Source organism: Agelaius tricolor, unplaced genomic scaffold (assembly GCF_023055355.1).
Source record: "Agelaius tricolor isolate 1412-34295 unplaced genomic scaffold, bAgeTri1.0.p SCAF_10, whole genome shotgun sequence".
Lineage (NCBI taxonomy): Eukaryota > Metazoa > Chordata > Aves > Passeriformes > Icteridae > Agelaius > Agelaius tricolor.
Genome location: NW_027269270.1, coordinates 12,340,145 through 12,358,901, shown reverse-complemented (window position 1 = coordinate 12,358,901; position 18,757 = coordinate 12,340,145). Strand labels below are relative to the sequence as shown.

Here is an 18,757-nt window from a genome sequence, read left to right as displayed (position 1 = left end):
AGGGAAGAAGGAAGAACTGGGACTGTCTGCTTTCATCAGCAGGAAGTCAACATGGCCTGAGCCAATCTGCTGTGCATTTTCACTTCCAATTGCTAACTCCCCAAAGATCACACAGATCAACAAGAGTCAGAAAGAACTGGAAAAGATGCACAATGGCTTCTCTTAATTCTTTAGAGCTCTAGTGACATCTCATACATTAAAAAAATTATAAGTCTCAGAATAAAATTCCACTTTACAAAACAATAATGACACATTCAGTTATGTTTCACTGGACATAGTTATTCACTGTTCTAGCTTAAAGAAGTCATCTTATTTTAAACTACCACCACAGCTACCTGTAAAAAGAATATTTTTATGAAGAATATGGACATATTTAAAAAATAAAATTCCAAAACAAATTTGTACTTCAGGTTTCAATTTTTCAACACAATACTAACCAAAAACCTAAGTAATTTTCCAATGCAAGTCTCAGTCATGGGATAAAGGCTTACATTATATAACAGAATAATTTCACTTGTTTCTAAACAATTTTGCTATATTAAAAGCATGGGTAAATGTAACCTCCTACCTTTCATCTTCCCCTCTTTTCTCTCACCACTTTTCAAATGGTTCTTTCCCCAAGATACCACAACCAGCTGATTCCAGCCCCTGTTCTCCACCATATCTGTTAGAAACTAATCCTCAAGCTTCTGAACACCCCCACCAAACCATAGGGCTGTTGCACATACAGCCCCTGTGCACAGCATCCTACCACAGCAACTGAAAGAGCAGCAGCTTTAGGGAACGTTTGGTGTGGTCCTTGAAGTCCTGAGCTGGATCAGACTCAAGCTGGATCAAGACTTAAAATTTGATTAAGTTTCACTACAGCTTTAAAAGATGGCAATCAGCAAACTTCTGAAAAGAACAACCATCACCAAACTACTTAGTTCTGGCTGAACCAAAAGAAAAGAGGATCCTATACTGTAAGAGCATAGTTTAGTACAGCTCAGAGGCTGGCTTTTCTGAGCTGAGGCCTTGTGCAGAAAGGCCAGGCTTGGGGACTTCCCCTGTGAGCATGCCCACATCTCAGAGTGACGCTCATCACTGTGTCACTCGTCAGAGTGACACAGCCTGCTGAGTCTGCTTGATGCCCAGCAGGCCATGGAAAAGCCCTTTCCTCTTCTAATGAGGCTCATCAGACATCTACCCATCAAGCTTTCATTAGGGTCTTGACTCAGCTCTCACATAGAGCAGTGAAGTACCTTGCTTATTAACTACAGGCTAATGGCAGAATTTCATTAGAAAAATATACTGACACTGGCAGTTTGAAAAGAAGTCAGATAGCTTATTGAATAAATACCTCTGCAAAAAAAAAAGTCTGATTGAAGCTTTAGCAGAAGGCCTGACACTGTTTCAGAGAAAAAGCTTCACCTTACGGAAGAGTTTCCCCTTCATTCTACAAATAAATTTGAGGGAGATGATCAATTTAAAAATAGCATAAAGATCTTTTGGGAATAATGCTAGAACAACAAGGTAAGCTGAAAGGAAGCAAGGCAGACAAGGACTGATTCCCATCCTGAAGCATTTGAGAGGATGCATGAAGCAAAAGCTTTGCTTTTAATAATTACACTTTCTTATTAACACCAGAGCAAGAAAGAGGTTACTGGAAATGTACTATAGAAAGCTCTACATTTTATATTAAGAATATGGCCCACATACTGCTTAATTTCATAATATGATTCGACAAGTAGCTGCAAACCTTTCATTTAGTGGCTTAAACTTTGAGGTTTTTCATTTAATAAGTAAGAGGACTTATGGTAGAAACTTCAGAGTAACAACATTGTAAAAAGTGTCACTGATTTCCATCATTTCCCAAAACCTCTGCAAACATATGTATCAGATAAAATGACTGGTCTTACACAGACCAACCATATATCCATCATAAAATGGAATTTATTTTGAGAGAGATTTCTGAAATAAAGAGAAGACCGGTATCTAGTAGCCTACATGATTTAATAGAGTGGGCTAGCAGAGCTGAAATATACTAAAGAATCCCCAAAGAGGAAACATGAGCCTAATTTTACATTTCCTCAAAAGCATCTTACACATACACAGTGTTTGGTACCTACTAATTTATGTTACAATCACAGCAATTACTTCTGTCATTCCAGAAAATAAGGGGAAGTGGAGAAACAAATGACCTCTTCTGGCCACATAACATTACTGAGTTTGATTAATACAAGTTAACAATTACTTTTACTCGGAGCCTTACTTGCACCATATCTGTCTCAGCCTCAAATACAGATTTAGAAACCATCCATATTGCTGAATATCAGTGTTGAGGGAATTCATTTTGTCTCAAATATCTGAATTTTAGTCTCTTCTAGAAAAGGTTTTCAAGAAACATTTTCTTCAGGAAAAAAGAACAAGCAGACAATTATAAATACAATTTCCTTCTGTAAACTGTGGATAATTCATGTACCCTAGCAAGTCATGCTTTTAGTTATCAAAGCATAGCTATCAGCTGCTAGATGACCTCATCCACAAACTTCTACATGTTTGGCTTTATCCTCATTGATGTCTGCTCTATTTCTTTTTTTTCAGAGATTTATGAAGGAAACTCTGTGATCCTTTGTATCATTGTATCTGCGTCTCCTGCACTAGCCCAAGGGCAAGAGATGGCAATAGCACCACCAGAATCCTCTGACAAGCATAAAACCCTTCCCTCACCCCAATGCTCAGTTGCCACTTAGGAACAGGAAGAATGCAGGCTACACCACTTTGCCTGCAGGGGTGAGTGAATCCTATTTTGTTCATGTATACCACACTTGTAACAAACTTAAAAGAAAAGCACCAAAAAAAAAAAAACCAAAAAAAAAAAAAAAAAACCAAAAAAAAAACCCAAAAACCAAAAAAAACAGAATTGTATTAGATGATCTTTATAATATAGATTTCCCCCCTTTCTCCTTATGAACACTGTTCATATTTCTCTAACTTCATAAAATATTTTGTCATAACAAAAATATAATTTCTACTACATGATAGATGAACAATAGAAAAATTACTTAGAAAGCAACACCAAATTTAAGATATTCTTAGTCAATCATGCACTATACAAATTAGCACTTCATATAAAGAGAAGGCTTACAAAATGCAACACTCCAGAAGCTTTCCAGTATTACAATTATTTTTATTATCTAGAATTGACTCCATTTGCAATGATGCATAATTCTGTGACTGAGGAAATTACAATCTCAGACTGTCATAAATTTTAATTTTTTTTGTAGCTTAACACTATGACATAGCTCTCACAAAAGATTTGATACCAATATGATGTGACACAACTGAACCAAACCTTAATTTCACTCACAGTGAGAAATCACAGGATTAAGTAACACTGTGCAGTCTTTTAGAAAAGTTTATTGCTTCCAGATGGATGCAAGTTTCCTTTCAGCACTGATTTTATCTTCTGTACACAGGGTGCCAATGTTACTATAAATGTAGTCAAAAGCAGTTATAAAGATAAATTATTAAAATATTGACATAAACAAGCTCATACAATGGCTCCTCTCTGCACAAAGTAAGGACAGCTACATTAGAGTGCAGTCTGTCTCACAAATGTTCAATACAACAACACGCACTCCCTTTTCAGAAATTACAACCCATACATGAACAAGCACAAATTTCCAAGGTATCCACAGAATGATTTTGAATTCCAACTGCGTGCTCTTTGCCCCATGTTGTGTAGTGCCATGTGTTTCCCTGCGTGGTGCCACCAGGACACCCACCTGTGCCCGTGGATCTGCACTGAGCTCAGGGCAGGCTCACTGCATCAAGCAGCAGAACTGCTGCATACACACTGCAACACACCCATGTCAAAGGAAAATTGGAGATAAGAAATATCTTTGAGCTAATTTAAATTTTGGTCCATTGCATCACACACATATAAAGTCTATCAGCAGGTCTACAGGATGTTTCGCAGAAAAAAATAATTCTAGGGAATATCTGGTTAGTCTATAAAAAATTATATATAATGCTATTTAGAAAATTAAAATACACTTAAAATTATTGGGTGAACCCCTTAGAGTTGTTTAATATTTTATGTTGCTATACCATTCAGAAATTGCATTACTAAATGGTAGTGAGTCATTTAAAATATTGTTTCAAATTTGCATGAGATTCTCAAAAATCTTGAGATCTCCATTTTGAATTGTGACATAACCAGTACATAAAGGAGGATAAGTTAATACATTCCAGAGAACATGCAGAATTCATAAAATGCTTTATGAATAAAATGTCAACATTGAGTATCATGAAATTCAAAATTAGGTATAGAGATAACTTGCACTTTTATATCAATCGAAATTAGTATACTAAATATATATACAGAAACTTACCTATTTTCTGACTGCTTTAAAGCAGAGCCGCGTGTCAAAAAACCCACCCCAAAATGCTCCACAATGTCTGCTTTCCATCCTGGCATGCACCAATAACTTCCAACAAACCTCTCCAATGTACTTTAAGCAAGTTCTTTGGCATCTACCACCAACTCCTCCTATCTCCAGAATGGTAACTGCACAAACATGTCACATTTACATATCCATTCCTAATCCTGGTACTAAGTACTAAATTCAAACAGAAAAGATTACTGATTGACATATAACAAACAAACAAGCCAGTTCCTGAGTTCCTGATCAGTCTTCACTGTCAAATAAACATGTCAGATGACAAAGATGCATTTCAAATCTCCCATAAAACACACAAATTTTTACTCCCCCAAACTTTTAAATGCTAGCATTACACCAATATGCACAGGGATTACCACATGAGGCTGAAGTATGTATCTTACTTGCAGATCCTACAAATTTCACTCACAGCATCACAATCCTGCATATGGTTGCAGAGTCAGGGAGCAATTCTCATTCAGAGCACCCACACAGCAACAGAGAGATGCATCTTCAAACTCATCAGCATGCACTTGCACAGTGTGTTACTGTTATATTCCATGCAAGTTTTCCTCTATCTCAATATTAAACCTATTTTTCTCGTTTAAAAGTAAATTAAACAAATATTAGTTCTTACACATATCCAGCCACACATTACACGTCATACAATAATCTTTGACTTAGCCATAAAGTGAATTAGTGCAAGAAAATTATCACCACCTGTGTTCAAGAAATGATCAGTATTGATATCTTGGCACACATCTTTAAGTGGCTGACATAACTAATGGAAATGGATGTTTTATATTAAGGGTTTTCTTCTGTGAACATCAGAAATTTTCTCAAATATATTTATGGATAAAAAAATATAATTTTTTCCATAAGTATATTTATGGAAAAATACCATCAAAGCATATTGAAGTTACACTTTTTCCCTATTCTGAAGTTGATCAAACTAAAACATTTGTAATTGTTGCAGACTCTTATCCTATACAAGTCTAACTATGTCTTTGGAATTTACCTTCCTTTTTACCTTCCTTTCTCCACAACAAAAATAAATATATAAAAAACCCAATACTATAAATAATTAAAAGCAGTCATATGAACAATATTTTCAAGGGAATTATGGCTAAGAAATTCAGGTTTCCTCTACAGTCTGCTACTGCACTGCAATTCTTAACCAACATTTAATAAAATGAAACCCTTGGTGTTTTGTTAGGCAAAGAACGTACTTTCTTTAAACTGTATTGTTCCACCAATAAAAAGAAGCACCTTGCAAATGGAGGGATAGGCAAAGTGGAGTTCAAAGTTTATCATTAAATCCTGCTTGGCACTGCAGACACTGGTGGAATTGCAGACTAGTGATGTGTGTGCTTTTACTCAAAATATCATTTAAATATAATTTAACTGGTTTTTGGTATGTAAGAGCAGCAATACCAGGACAGAGCAAATATCCATCTGTCCCAGTATCTTATATCAAGCCATAGTCATAAGCAGATGCTAGGAGAAGAGAAGGAATAAAGGAAGCATTTATTCTGTTTCCCACTAGTACTTTTCCATTCCCCACCTGTCTTCATTTGGGACACCCTGAAATGACTGTGGTTTCTACACATTTAAGAGCAGTAAAATGAAGCCTTCCATCTCCATCTGAATCCACAAAATCTTTTAGCATTAACAATCCTTTGGCAGTAAGTTTTAAAGTTCTCTTAGCTAGTCATTTGGTTTTCAGCCTGGTTCTGCTCAGCCTTATTAGAAGCACCATATTTCTATGTTGCAAAACTGCCACCAACTTGGTCCAGACCCCACATCAAGACCAAAAAGTGCCAGCCTAGTCTGCCACTCTCATCCAGAAGCCATTATGTACCTTTACCCATCGTCATCCCCTGAACCTTCTCCAGTCCACATCGCCTTTGCAGAGGACACCAGCACTGCGCACATATCCAAGATGTGGTTAAATAACTGCTGGTTTATAGAGCATACAAACATCTGCTTTAGCCTCTACTTACATTCTAATTATCCTTAGCATAATAATCCTAACAACTGTTTAAGTGACAGATGACATTTTCCACATGATAAACCTATAATCATACACATCAGGAATGGTATAGCTGCAGCTCCTGATCTTTATTCCAAGCTGATGGCATTCAAGCAAGAGATCGATACACTAATAATTACACTATGTGTAATTCTTCCCACTCTTGGACTCACTGTCCTGTTGCCTGGTCAAATCTGTAAAACTGCCATGGCTTTGAAGTTGGGCCATAGGAGAGAACTTTATTGCTCTGCTCCCACATAAAATCAATATTGCTAAACGCTGATGAAAAAGCCAGTATCTGCTTTAAGCAAGACAAACATTCGTATACATATAAATCATTGTAAGTTCAGTACTGAATTTCTGTGTGTACCTTCCCCAAACCATTTCCATAAAACAAGTGAGACCTAGGGACAAAATTTCAAAACCACCACCTGCTCGTTTCCATCCTATTTTAAATAATTAAATACTCAGCAAATGCAAAATAAAAAAAAAAAAAGCTCTTATTTAATTTTAACTTGTACTACAGTTAAAAAAAGAAGCAAACATTGATCAGGTACTCATTTTCCTGCTAAGCATTGCTTTCCAAACCAACTCCACTTACTACTAGCCATGTTTAATGAGTGTGTTGCAGTCAAGTGTCCAAGAAACATTACATTTGACATTAAATACTCAGAGTATTCTTTTTCCTTAAATAAAAACAATACAAAATTAAAAACAGACATCAAATACAATCTTTTCCCAATCATGGTAACATACAATACACTTAGGTTTACCCGAGAATGTCAGCTGCAGAATCCACAGAATGAAATCATAAATCTGTTCAAAGTTTGATGTTGACATGAGTTACCACTATCTATAGCCATCTAACTGTTAGTGTATTATTCACTGGCACCACAATAATTTTGATCCCTAGCTAATCACCTCACTCCAAGTTAAATTACATAGATGTGACAGAGCAGGCCTTTGGGAAACCCAAAACCATCCAAGTGTGAAATCTTCCAGTACCTTTCTTGACAGAGCATTTTGACAAGTCTCCAAAAGGCCATGCAACAAACAGGAGAGCAGGGAGAGGACTTGGACAGGAGCAATCTCATTTTGAACCATCTTCAGAACAGGCAACAGATCAGCCAGGCAAAGATGTGCTATTTTCACACAGAAACCCAGCAAGTCACCTTGAATTTTTTTCCTATTTACTGTTAGCAATTTATTTACAAGAATTTTCCCTCCTTAGAATTACATAGATTTTTTTTGAAAGCCATTTTCATATGTTATTTATAAGTGAGAATATTTATTCTATTTCCACTATGCTGTACTAAAACATCACAGAAAAATATAACTACAAGATAATTTTTAAACTTTTGTCAAATGACAGGAGGTGACATAACAATAAGCACTTAATTACCCAAACTCAGATCAGTATGTACAAAACAGCATTATATTTAGTCATAAGGATTTATTGCTGTTACCCTTAACTTGATCATTCACGTGTCAAATTTTGTTTTTCCAAGACTGCCTGCACTGTGTAAAGATCTGTTTCCAGGATACCTATAATTGTGCAGTACATAACATCTGTTGCTTTGCATTTTGAGAGCCTCACAAAGAATACTTTCCTATATTCACTTGAGTGTATGGACTGGCAGAACAGATATATTGTCACAGTTCAAATAAACTGACAACTACAGCAACTATTCAGTACTGAAAAGCATCCAACTAACTGCCATCTGACGTTGCTCAAACAGGCAAACGCCAGGAAATTCAGAGTTCAGCACTGAATTCTGTTCATGAACTGACCATTTGTTTAAACTTGCAGCACACAGGTGAGAAATAGCCACATGCTGGACTAGAGACCTGTGAGTTACACCAAGTCATTGAAAAAATTGTTGTCAGTGATTTAATATATTGCTTTCACAACTAAGTGAGAAACTGGGGAAGGAGGAAGTTCCACCAGATCTTAAACATAAGTGAATTGTGTTTCATCAAATCCCTTACAGGTTGGCTACCAGACATCAAATCTCACACAAAAATTCAGGCTTACAATTTCAATTTTTTTAATAACTCCTGGTTTTACTGTTCAAATCTGCTCTTCAACTAAAGGGGGAAGGGTCCCTAAATTGCAAGACAAGAGTTCCAAAACTACTTCCCTAGAGAAATAGTTTGAGATGTACCATCCACACCTTTAGTCCACGGACACCAGTATTTTTGAAACAACATGAACAATTGAAAGAAAGATGTTCTAGTCACTTACTTCAAGTCAGCAGTTTAAAAAGTTTAAAAAAAAATCACAACCCAAAAATTGACAGCTAATGTCTATGAAAGAGGAATCAATTTAGAAAAGGATCCTGGAAAAACACAATTCTATAGCAGTCACAGCACTAAATGACAAAAAGGTCAAATTTTGAAAGGAAACAGCAGATACCACCACAAAACTAGCAGATGTTCCTAAAGGATCATCTGTACAAAAACATAAGCATATGTGAGAGAAATCCAACACTATCACGAAATCAGTTTGTGTCTAACATAATAGCAGTTCCTTATGGCAATATGGTAATACATGTATCAGATACTCAACACATTATGGTTTTTTGTCTGCACATACTGCTACAACATAAGTCATAAAAACCAGGACCACTGATTTCCTCAAAAGGAAAACATTAGTTCCACAGCCCACAAATGTTAAGGTACACAGACTACTCTGTTCTTCAGGTTATGTTCTCAGATTTTCAACCACTTAAGCTTTTTCATAAATTGTCTTAGTAGGATAAAAATACCTTTAGAGAACTGCATGTCCTGAATAAATACTTCCTTCTAAAGGCAGTGCATAATGTAGCCAGATATACCTAAATGAAACAACAAACAAAAAGGGATTTCTTCTATCCAATATCTATTTGTTTGGGTTTTACATAATTGCAACAGTATCTATTATTTACCTGCTGTTTCTGTGACAGACATAGTTAACAAGACATTTACAAGGAGAGGAAAATTGTTTCTCTAAGTTTAGTTTTATTGATTCCAACAAGAGCAGATGACAGACTTCCCTGCTTTTATTTCTATTTTGCAACTGCAGAAAAAAATTCATTTTCATGCATCTTCCAATTAATTACGCTTAAAAGTTAAGATAAACAGGCAACATTTGATGCAAATAGAAAAAGACAAAGGTGCATAATAGAGGGTACAGATTCAGGTAAAATGACAAGCAAAGAAAGAATACAACAGCATCTAGGATCTGAAAGAGGGAGGAGCTAAAAAAATTTGTGTTTCTGAAGGGCCAAAAACCAGGATAATTAAGAAACTGAGATAAGATATTTGACTGCATATCCCTACTTCAACAAGGGATTTGACTGTATATTCTTTAATAATTTTAAAAGAACAATAATTTACACTGAGAAAGGGACTCAGTGTTACAGCACCATTGTGGATGTGAAAATATCACTATCATGGGCATCAAAGATTGGTTAGCACATCAACTTCTTTTTTAATATACTCCTTTGGATTCTCTCCATCATGCTCTATAAGCAGGACAATCAATTGACTCTTGCACACCTTTGCCCAAAAGGCACAGTCAAGAGTTGTCAACTACTCTGTCAACATGAAAATTACGGAACCTTGATACCTTTTTTTAAAATAATTCACATTCTACTCCTCATTACCTTATTATGTCTCCTCTAACTGTCCAGTGATTCCCCAGGCCGTATCACACACCCCCCTCACACCACAGCAGCACCCTGCATGTCTCCCTGTCTGCCCAGAGACAGCTCCAGCGTCCCCTCCATTCACTCACAGCCCTCCCAGACGCACAGGGCACTGCCCCAAACCCCCACACTCCCAGAGTACATCAGCTCACCCCCACCACAGCGCTCCTGACTGCCCCTGATCCCCACCTTTCAGTCCTTCAATGCCCCTGCTCAGCAGCCAAAGCCCAGCACCAGCCACGCCTGGCTTGTTCCTGGTGTGCCAACTGGCCCACGATGCACAATGTGCTGTGCCAAGCACCCAGCCAGGCACCAGCCTCGCTCCCCAGGCAGGCAGAGGAGAGGAATAAAGCAAAGCACAGCCTTATCTCCAATAATAGGACATGGCAAAGACCTAATTATTATACAGTGCTACAGGAGAAACAAAGGCAAAAAACCCAACCACAAAAGCAAAACCCAGCACCTTTATCCAAACCTAAAATTTGCTGAGTTTATGGCCTACAAGAGCTTTAAGATTACACAAACCACAAATTCATCAACAGAAAGTTTTGCATTAAACAGGCCATAAAGAAGAAAGCTAAATAAATCCTGTTATTTCAAATTTCCATAGCAACAGAATCCAACTCACTAAGACAAGCAGAACTTAATGTGTATGCAAAGCTGAGCACACAAATACAATTTTCAAGAACTAGCAGAGAAACTTTTTTTCCTGGAACGAAGTTTTAAATATCTGATCTCTCTCTTTGGAGGTAGAGAATTAAAGTGCATGTAAAAGGCCCTATTAGGTATCCAGAGGATGTTAGCCCTTTTCAATGTAAGCAAAGAGGTGCATAAAAGTGTGAAATACAAGAAAGAACAGAAAGAATGAAACAACCTAAGTTGTGCCACAAACACATGAACTGATCTTCTGATAAAGGAAAAAAAAAAAACACATGGACAGTCAAGATATTATGTTCAAAAGTCCCCTGAAATAAAGAACAAAATTTAAGACTCCTTTATTTAGTGTATCGTATTTCCATAAATACTTTTCAATTTCCACAGTAAATTGTAGATTAGTAAATTATTTTGCAACTTCATGCAGCTTTTTTCTAAAATACATTAATTTTACAGACTTCCTGGAAAAGCATTTGAGTGCCTTATAAGTTCAGATACCATGGGATTGTTTAAAACTGCATGCTTTCTTCCTTCAACTTACATTCTAAAATGTATATATGTATATAAAATGTCATATATTCATGTGGCACATGAACACCTCACTTTCAGTTACACTTCATATTTCTTATGTCTCTTCCTTAAAAATAGTTTTTCTGTTTGGGTAACAGATAAGCCACTTAGAGAAAATATGTTCTCTACATGTCAGAAGTAGAATCAAAAAGCTTTGAATTTGGTCCTCTTGGAACTTCGGTAATTCACATTTTGTAACAGCCAGTTTCCATTTCCATTATTCCTGACTGACCGATAGACTGACAGATGTCTTACTTTAGAGATCCCAAACAGACTATTGGTATCTATTTCAGCCACATCTGTTCCTAAATAGCCTTGGCAACAGGCCACTATGCACTCGGAATTAATTTTAAGTCCTTTATTGCTGACTCTTTCACTGTTGAAATACATCAGTGATTCTTTTTCCTTATTGCTGCACTTACATAGAATATCTGTAAATCTATATCTTAGATTAATAGCAACAAGAACTATAGCATACTATAGATAAGAATAGTATACTTATTACTGATTTCTTTAAATTCATTATAAAAATATATGTTTTTTATTTTATTCATTGTGAAATATATATTCAACAGTACATTAACCTCTGGATTGCTCCAAGATCTTATTTTCTTGTTCATTAATTAATTAATTTAGAAATTATGTTTAATTACTTATACTTAAAAAGCAAGTTTTATCCAAATTATTACTATTATTATCCAAATAGTCGGCCCAGCCCACAAGCTGTTAGTCAGAGAATAACTTCATATTCAGTTTAGTACACTACACACACACAACAAATTACAATTATAAAGTTTATCAGGATGATCTAAATCCTCCAGGATTCACATTCTGGTAAAGCACTGGACAATTGCCAGTTTTGTTACATTTCCTACCTGTCAGAAATCTGCTGAAAAACTGCAATTATTGTTAATCAGGAAACTCTGCAGCAAACTTTAAAAACATGCTGGAGGCTTTAAAAATTATCAGAATTACAGTCTTTATTTAACAACAAAAAACCCATATGCATAAAGAGGATACAAATGATCTTCTGGGAACTTAGAAAAATCACATCTAATTTCAAATCTGTACTTAAGATAGTTTTCTCTGCTATAGTTTTGAAGCAGCACTCAATATGAGAACCTCCACAGTTCAGGGCTGGAATATCAATACAGAAGTCTTGCCTTTTTCTTAATTTCCGTGATTATAGCATAGGAATGCCACATAGAAAGAGGCTAAAGAAAAAAACTACCAACTACAGCCTGTGAGCTCTGTGTCTCATTGGGGCACCCCGTGCACTGTTAAAGCTAGCAAGCAGCTATGGGTCAAGGGGTCCTGCCTCCAGGGAGGAGAACAGGCTCAGCTGAGCTGCACACCCAGGCTGGAGCTGCAGCCTTTCCAAGGGGGCAGCTGAGCCGTGCCTCACACTTGTCCACATTCCCACCTGACACATTCTCTCCCTCAGGCTCCCCACCCAGTCACCTGCCCAAGATTCACTTCTGCCATAAGCTCTGTGATAACAAATAACACACAAAATTCATAACGGGTCATGCTTATTTCAGAGTTAGGAACTTTGCTGTAGAGTGAACAGCAAAGGAAGCCATCAAAAGTCATCAGCAAGCATGGGTAGCCAAAAACCTCTTGGAGCCAGAGGCTGCAGAACTCGAGGACAGAGTAAAGAAGGAAGTTCTCCTGATAATCAGGCTGCCTAGAGCCCCCGGGAACAGCACAGTGGAGCAGAACTACACATCCATATATCCCTGTGACATGACTGGGCCCAGGCACAGCTGATGCCCCCTGCCTGGAGACTTTGAGCTGCAGCTTTGAGATCTGGTGGAACCTGGAGGAGCCAAGGCTGCACAAACTACCACACGTAAGAACAAATAATCAGAACTGCAGAGCTGTGGATGACAAACGACAACTTCAGCAAGACAGGAATTCATCTGGAGAACTATGGGGGATGGGAGGTTAGGAAAAAGGGAACAAAGCAACTACCCTATAGTTCTCTGATTTTGACAGACTGTAGCAATTACCATAGAAGAAAGGTCTTTCCCTAAAAGAGGAAGAATTACTACGTATGAGTCCAAGCAAGAGACATTCAGCAGTGCTTGCAAAGCGTGAAGACCTGGCTTGACCTCTTAGAGCCTCAGGCAAACTACATTAGGAAGCTTTTGGGTTGGAGAGAACATGCATAAGCCAAATCCCATTGGAGAGACTTGTCCAGAGATCCTTTAGTCATCTCTGAACACTCCACTGCTGTACTTATCTACAAATGAGACCCCACCACAGATGGTTCCTCCCAGCACCAGTACAGAACACCCCAGGGTAAGTGCTGCTGGGAGCCAAGAATGAGGGAAAGAAAAAACATTCAAGCTCCAGAATCCGTGTTTGACTGCTGCAACTGCAGCCTCTCAAAAATGAAACTATTCAGCAGCTCAATGCCACATAGTATAAAACCAAACTTTCAGAGAAAGAAGTTTCAGCATATATTTAATACATGTGCAGTAAAAGCCCAAATCCTGATAAAATTGGCAGCAGTTTGTCAGTGCTGCTTTCCATAGGATTCCTGAAGTACTGCCATCTGCTACTAGTCTGACTATAGGCACTGCTAACATCATTACCTTTCAGGAGCTGTGAAAAGTTTCTGATGTCTATATGAACATAGCAACTGAGAGGGGTGAATTTTTCCTAGGAAAACAAACAAACCAAACCAACCAAACAAAACAAAAAACGCCAAAAACACACAAATCCCAAAACACAGAATATACTCCCCATCTCTGGAAGCATAGAGCAATATACACCAAAATTTATTCTTCCTGTCTGAACCTTAATATCCTTCCCTGATGACAATTACAAGACAATTACAGACCCTAGTTCCTGATATATGGCAATTTAACCTACATTAAAGGAGGCAGAACATAAAGTGACAGTCATATTAGAGCTCTACACACAGAACTAAATAATTAATAAATCACACTACAGATCACATACACAGAGACCTGTAGATAGTCCCAAATGAGAAGGAAGAGAGCCTCCAGCACTAGCAGCATTACTTAAGGCACCCAGACTGGCTCCCCAAGAGGAAGGGCTGTGTCCCACACCGGGTGCAGGGGTGATCAGAACTCAGTGTCCAACTGCAAAGCGGGTATTTCAGTGTGAGTGCAGCACTGCATTAACACAGTCACACTGTGCACAGGAGAGGAGTCAGCAGCAGGGCATGACTTGTTCAGTTTCGGTAGCTCTGGGATCCCAACATGGTTACATTAAATGAACCATAATGACTTCACCTGCGAGTATCTGGCTACTTCTTTGCTTCTCTAAATGCTGACTCTGTGGCTATGAGATCTTACCTACAGGAACTTTTAAGTTCTGTCCCATACACTTCTGAAATAAACGCGGTATTTTAAGCCTGGACAAGGTAACCATGCCATCCCGGAAGGCAAACACGCTGCCTGGAAACTGCATTCCTGAATAGAGCTTTGATTTCTCTTTCACGTAAACACTGGGAGGTTACTGAAATAAACAAGAACGTTTAGGAGTGTGTATGCAGTTTTACAACTATATGTATGTTTCTACAGTTTCTAGGAAAAAGGTATCTATTTGGATACGTTCAAGCAGCATTCCTTTGCTTCTTAAACTTTTGTATATAATTTGTTTCGCTTGATCAAATCCTGTAACCACACTTTCTCAGTGTGTTGCCGTGTGAACACCATAGAGCAATGACGACCTGCAACAGAAGCTTCATCACAAAACTCAGGCACATCCTGCAAAACCATCCTCTCCTCTCTGTGCTCTAGTTTATGTACCTGCCAAAGAGTATAAGCCGGGAAAAGTTGATGCCGCAGAAACAAAATCAAATCCTCTTACTGCTCTGCCTGGGGCTAAAGAGGCCATAAAAACATGCTCTCTAGCTTCTGTCCCTTTCGTATGACCCACCAAGAAGACAAGACACTTGCCAGAGAGAGATGGTTCAGGTACAAGACACTCAAAGCGTTATAAACAATTTTTCTCTTCAGTCAGCAAAGTAACCTCGAAGGGAACAGAGGTGCCCGACAGCCCTGCCGTTAAGCACTTTACTGCAATCCCGGTTTAGGGTGACTGCCCCGCGCTGCCCGGAGAGCCCAGGCCGCCTCTCCCCGCGGGGACCCAGCTCGCCCCAGCCCGGGGCGGACCCCCTGCCCCGCCCTGCCCCGTCCCACCTGTGGGGCTCTCGGGCAGGATGGGGCTCCAGCGGAGCCGCCGGGCGCTCAGAACCACGTCGCAGCTCCTCTTGCCGATCTCGAAGATGCCCCTGAGGAGCGGCTCGTCCCCCGCCCGGGCCGGCAGGGCCGCGGCCAGCGGGGCCACCCTGCGCCGCCGCTCCTGGGGTGCGGCCCGGGCGCGGCCCGCCGGGCGGGGGAGCGGGGCGGCGGCGCCCGGCATGGCGGCAGCGGCACCCCCGCTCCGCTCCGGCCCCGCCGCACCGCCCGCGGCCCGCCGGGCCCAGCAGCGCCCGCCCCGCCCCGCAGGCGGGGCCGGACCGCCCGGGGGCCGGCGGGAGGGCGCCCGGCCCGGGCCGGAGCCGGGGCCGCGTCCTCGCTGGCACCGGGGCAGCAGCGCCCGTGCCCCGCCGGAGCGGCGAGACAGCGGGGCTCGGCTGCCGGGACAGCGCGGCCCCCCCGGCGCCGGGCAGAGCGCAGGGCGGCACCGGCAGGACCCGCGTCAGGGGCGCTGCCCGCGGGGAACCGCGGCCCGAAGGCGCTCGGGCGTCTCAGCGCTGTGCTCTCCTCAGTTACTTCTCCAAGGAAGGAACGCTCCCACTACAGAAATTAATTTTCCTTGTCAGAGTGTCAAGTCTTCCACTTTTCTGTTATCATTAACAATATTACTATTACCAAGCTTCAGAAAACTACCACATAAAGTTCTAATAAGCCCTTCCATACTAAAAAGGCTGAGTCTTTCACAAGTTGTGACTCTGACATAACCTTAATGTAAATACCACGTTGGCATTCCTGCTGCAAAACAGATTATTGCCATAAACCCGGGTGGAGGCATCATCCAGCTATACCCTTCATTCATAGTGACCAAGCAAAACTTGGAGTCTGCTAGTGACTTGTACTAGAACAGATCCGCTATCAAGTGGGCCAGTGCAGAAGGAATACCCAGAAGGGTTGCGTAGTCATCCCTCATCCTCAAAGCTTGAATGCTAGGGAGGAAGACCACTTTCCTCTTGTTCTATAAATTATAGGCTCCGCTGCTTGGAAATAAGACAGTTTTACTCACAGCTGCTGTAAGATTCACTGGTGACAATCATGTTAGAGTGCACGGCCAACTCCCATTTATAAGGTGCTTCTGAGCCTGTACATTTATAAAATTTTATAACGCCATGGTGGCTTGCTAGGGTGTGAAAAGGATATTATTAAACAAAAAGTTCAGTAATTTTATCTTTAGTGTTTGTCACAATACAAATGTAACTGTCCTCCTGAGAAATAAGCAATAGATTGAAAACATTGCCCTTTGCTGATGGATACAAGATACAGTTTAAGCCACATGTTAGAGTATCCTGTGATGTTTAGCCTTGTAGAAGAGAGTCAAACCAGCCAAGAGCTCACAAGATGATGCATGTTCTCAAGGCATATTGCCTTCTTTCATAATTCCATAAAAACCAGTAACAAGCTACTTATTATGTAGCTGAGAAGACAGGTTTAAGACACATTTTAAAAAGTCATCATGGTACAACTTTTTGACACTTATTTCCATCTATTACTTTGCCATGTTTAAAGTATATTCCAAATATTTGTTAAATATGCAGCCTATTTTCAATTTGCATTGAGCCATCAATACAGCTTTTACTGAAATGCAACCATCACCAATTTGCCTTTCTGAATCACATGACCACATAAGGTTTATGTTTGCTTAAAACTTTCAGTAATTATTTTTATTTTTATTTTTATTTTGTCCCTTAGTTCTTCTTTGTTGGGATATAAATATCTCAACTGCAAAGTAGTCAGATAAAATAAGGTATAAATAATTGAAATTATGTGTAGAGTGTAGAAGTTTTGTGCAAAATATCTTTAAGCAAAAAAAAAAAAGAGTGATGAGGCGGGAAAACGTGTGAGCCAAACAAGCTTGCCTTAACATTTATCATTCTGATACAGCAGTAGATGAACTAATTCAATTTGTGCCTATTATTTGGTGTCAGTGATCTTTAATGTGTTTGCACTGATGTCATTCAAAAGGAAAGCTAAATCATTAACTGGAAGATAAAGCATAATATGAAGCTAGATATAGTCAAATCTCTTTTGAGGCCATATGCCCTCTATAATTCCCTGCAGTCATTTGTATTTGTTTCTGGGACAGTTTATTAGCCTATACCACCTAGTGTATATTATATTACTACCAGATAATTTCTCCTAAGGTAAAGGAAAGGGTAAATTGATAACTGGCTTAGAACCCTAAAATAATAGTATTTTCAGTACTACCAGTGGGAAACTACTGCAATCCCTAAGAGACTTGTAATATCCTTTGACTGATGTAATTAAAACTTCTAACACCTTCTTATAGGCATTACTTGAAAAGTCTATTAAATCAGTAACAGTTAAGGTACTAAATGTATTAGATAAAAACATAAAATAGTAAGAGAACTCTACATAGTAACAAAACCCATAAAAGTCTCTTCATTGTGTTTTGCTGCTGTTCACAAATCCTCAGTGCCCACAATTCTTTGTAAATCTGAGACAGACGTTTTTTCCCTGGGGGGAAAGATTCCCAACAAATCTATTTTAACAGATCTTTATTTTTTTTAGTGACCACAAATTTCAGATTTGCACATTGAATTTGGAAATGCATGGAATAGTCCAGCAATATAATTTTATCAAGTTTTCTAGGCTATGTCTGGAACTCTCACACATAAAACTCCCTTTAACTTTCTTGTAAGAAATGGTTGTGTGTATGGATGATCTAATGTGGTATCTTCTGTTCTTGTATCAGAGAAAGAAGATGCAAGACAGCCAGTAGGAATTGTATAGCAGGCATTCAAGCAGCAACTGTACCTGAGCAAGGAAGTCAGGGAGGATGTTAGACTCCATCAAAGACCCAAATCATCAGCCAGGTTTACAATGATCAGGCAGGTCTGGATCAGCAGGGTTCAGAGCCAGGTCAGCATTGTGGCTGAGCTGCAGACCAGCATCACACAGCACCTGGAACTGAAAAAGTTGTAGTCCCAGAAGGAACTTGAATAGAGCTCCAGGCTCATGTGTAGGGTCAGTGAGGGGGTTGCAGGTGGGGATGCTCAAGGTTTTTAAGGCTCATTGGTGGCTTCATGGGCCTTGCAGCCAGAAGAACAAGAGGAGGAATTCTGAGGAACAGTAGGAGCAGGCTGCTTCAAAAAGGAAATGGGGTTTAGAGTGATTACAAGTCAGGTAGCTTAG

General features: G+C 39.4%; 1 protein-coding gene across 2 annotated transcripts in view; it reads right to left on the bottom strand.

Moving 5' to 3' along the window:
• CERKL (CERK like autophagy regulator) overlaps positions 1-15,818 on the bottom strand; it is a 52,313-nt gene extending 36,495 nt beyond the window's left edge. The window contains exon 1 of one of the 2 annotated variants that reach the window (XM_071434808.1): positions 15,548-15,818. In XM_071434808.1, the coding sequence (XP_071290909.1) occupies positions 15,548-15,770 (223 nt within the window). In that variant the 5' untranslated portion in view covers positions 15,771-15,818. Of the gene's footprint in view, positions 1-4,376; positions 4,843-15,547 lie in introns of those variants that run through there. The other variant, XM_071434810.1, reaches the window with a different exon arrangement.
• Between the last annotated feature and the right edge of the window lie 2,939 nt (positions 15,819-18,757).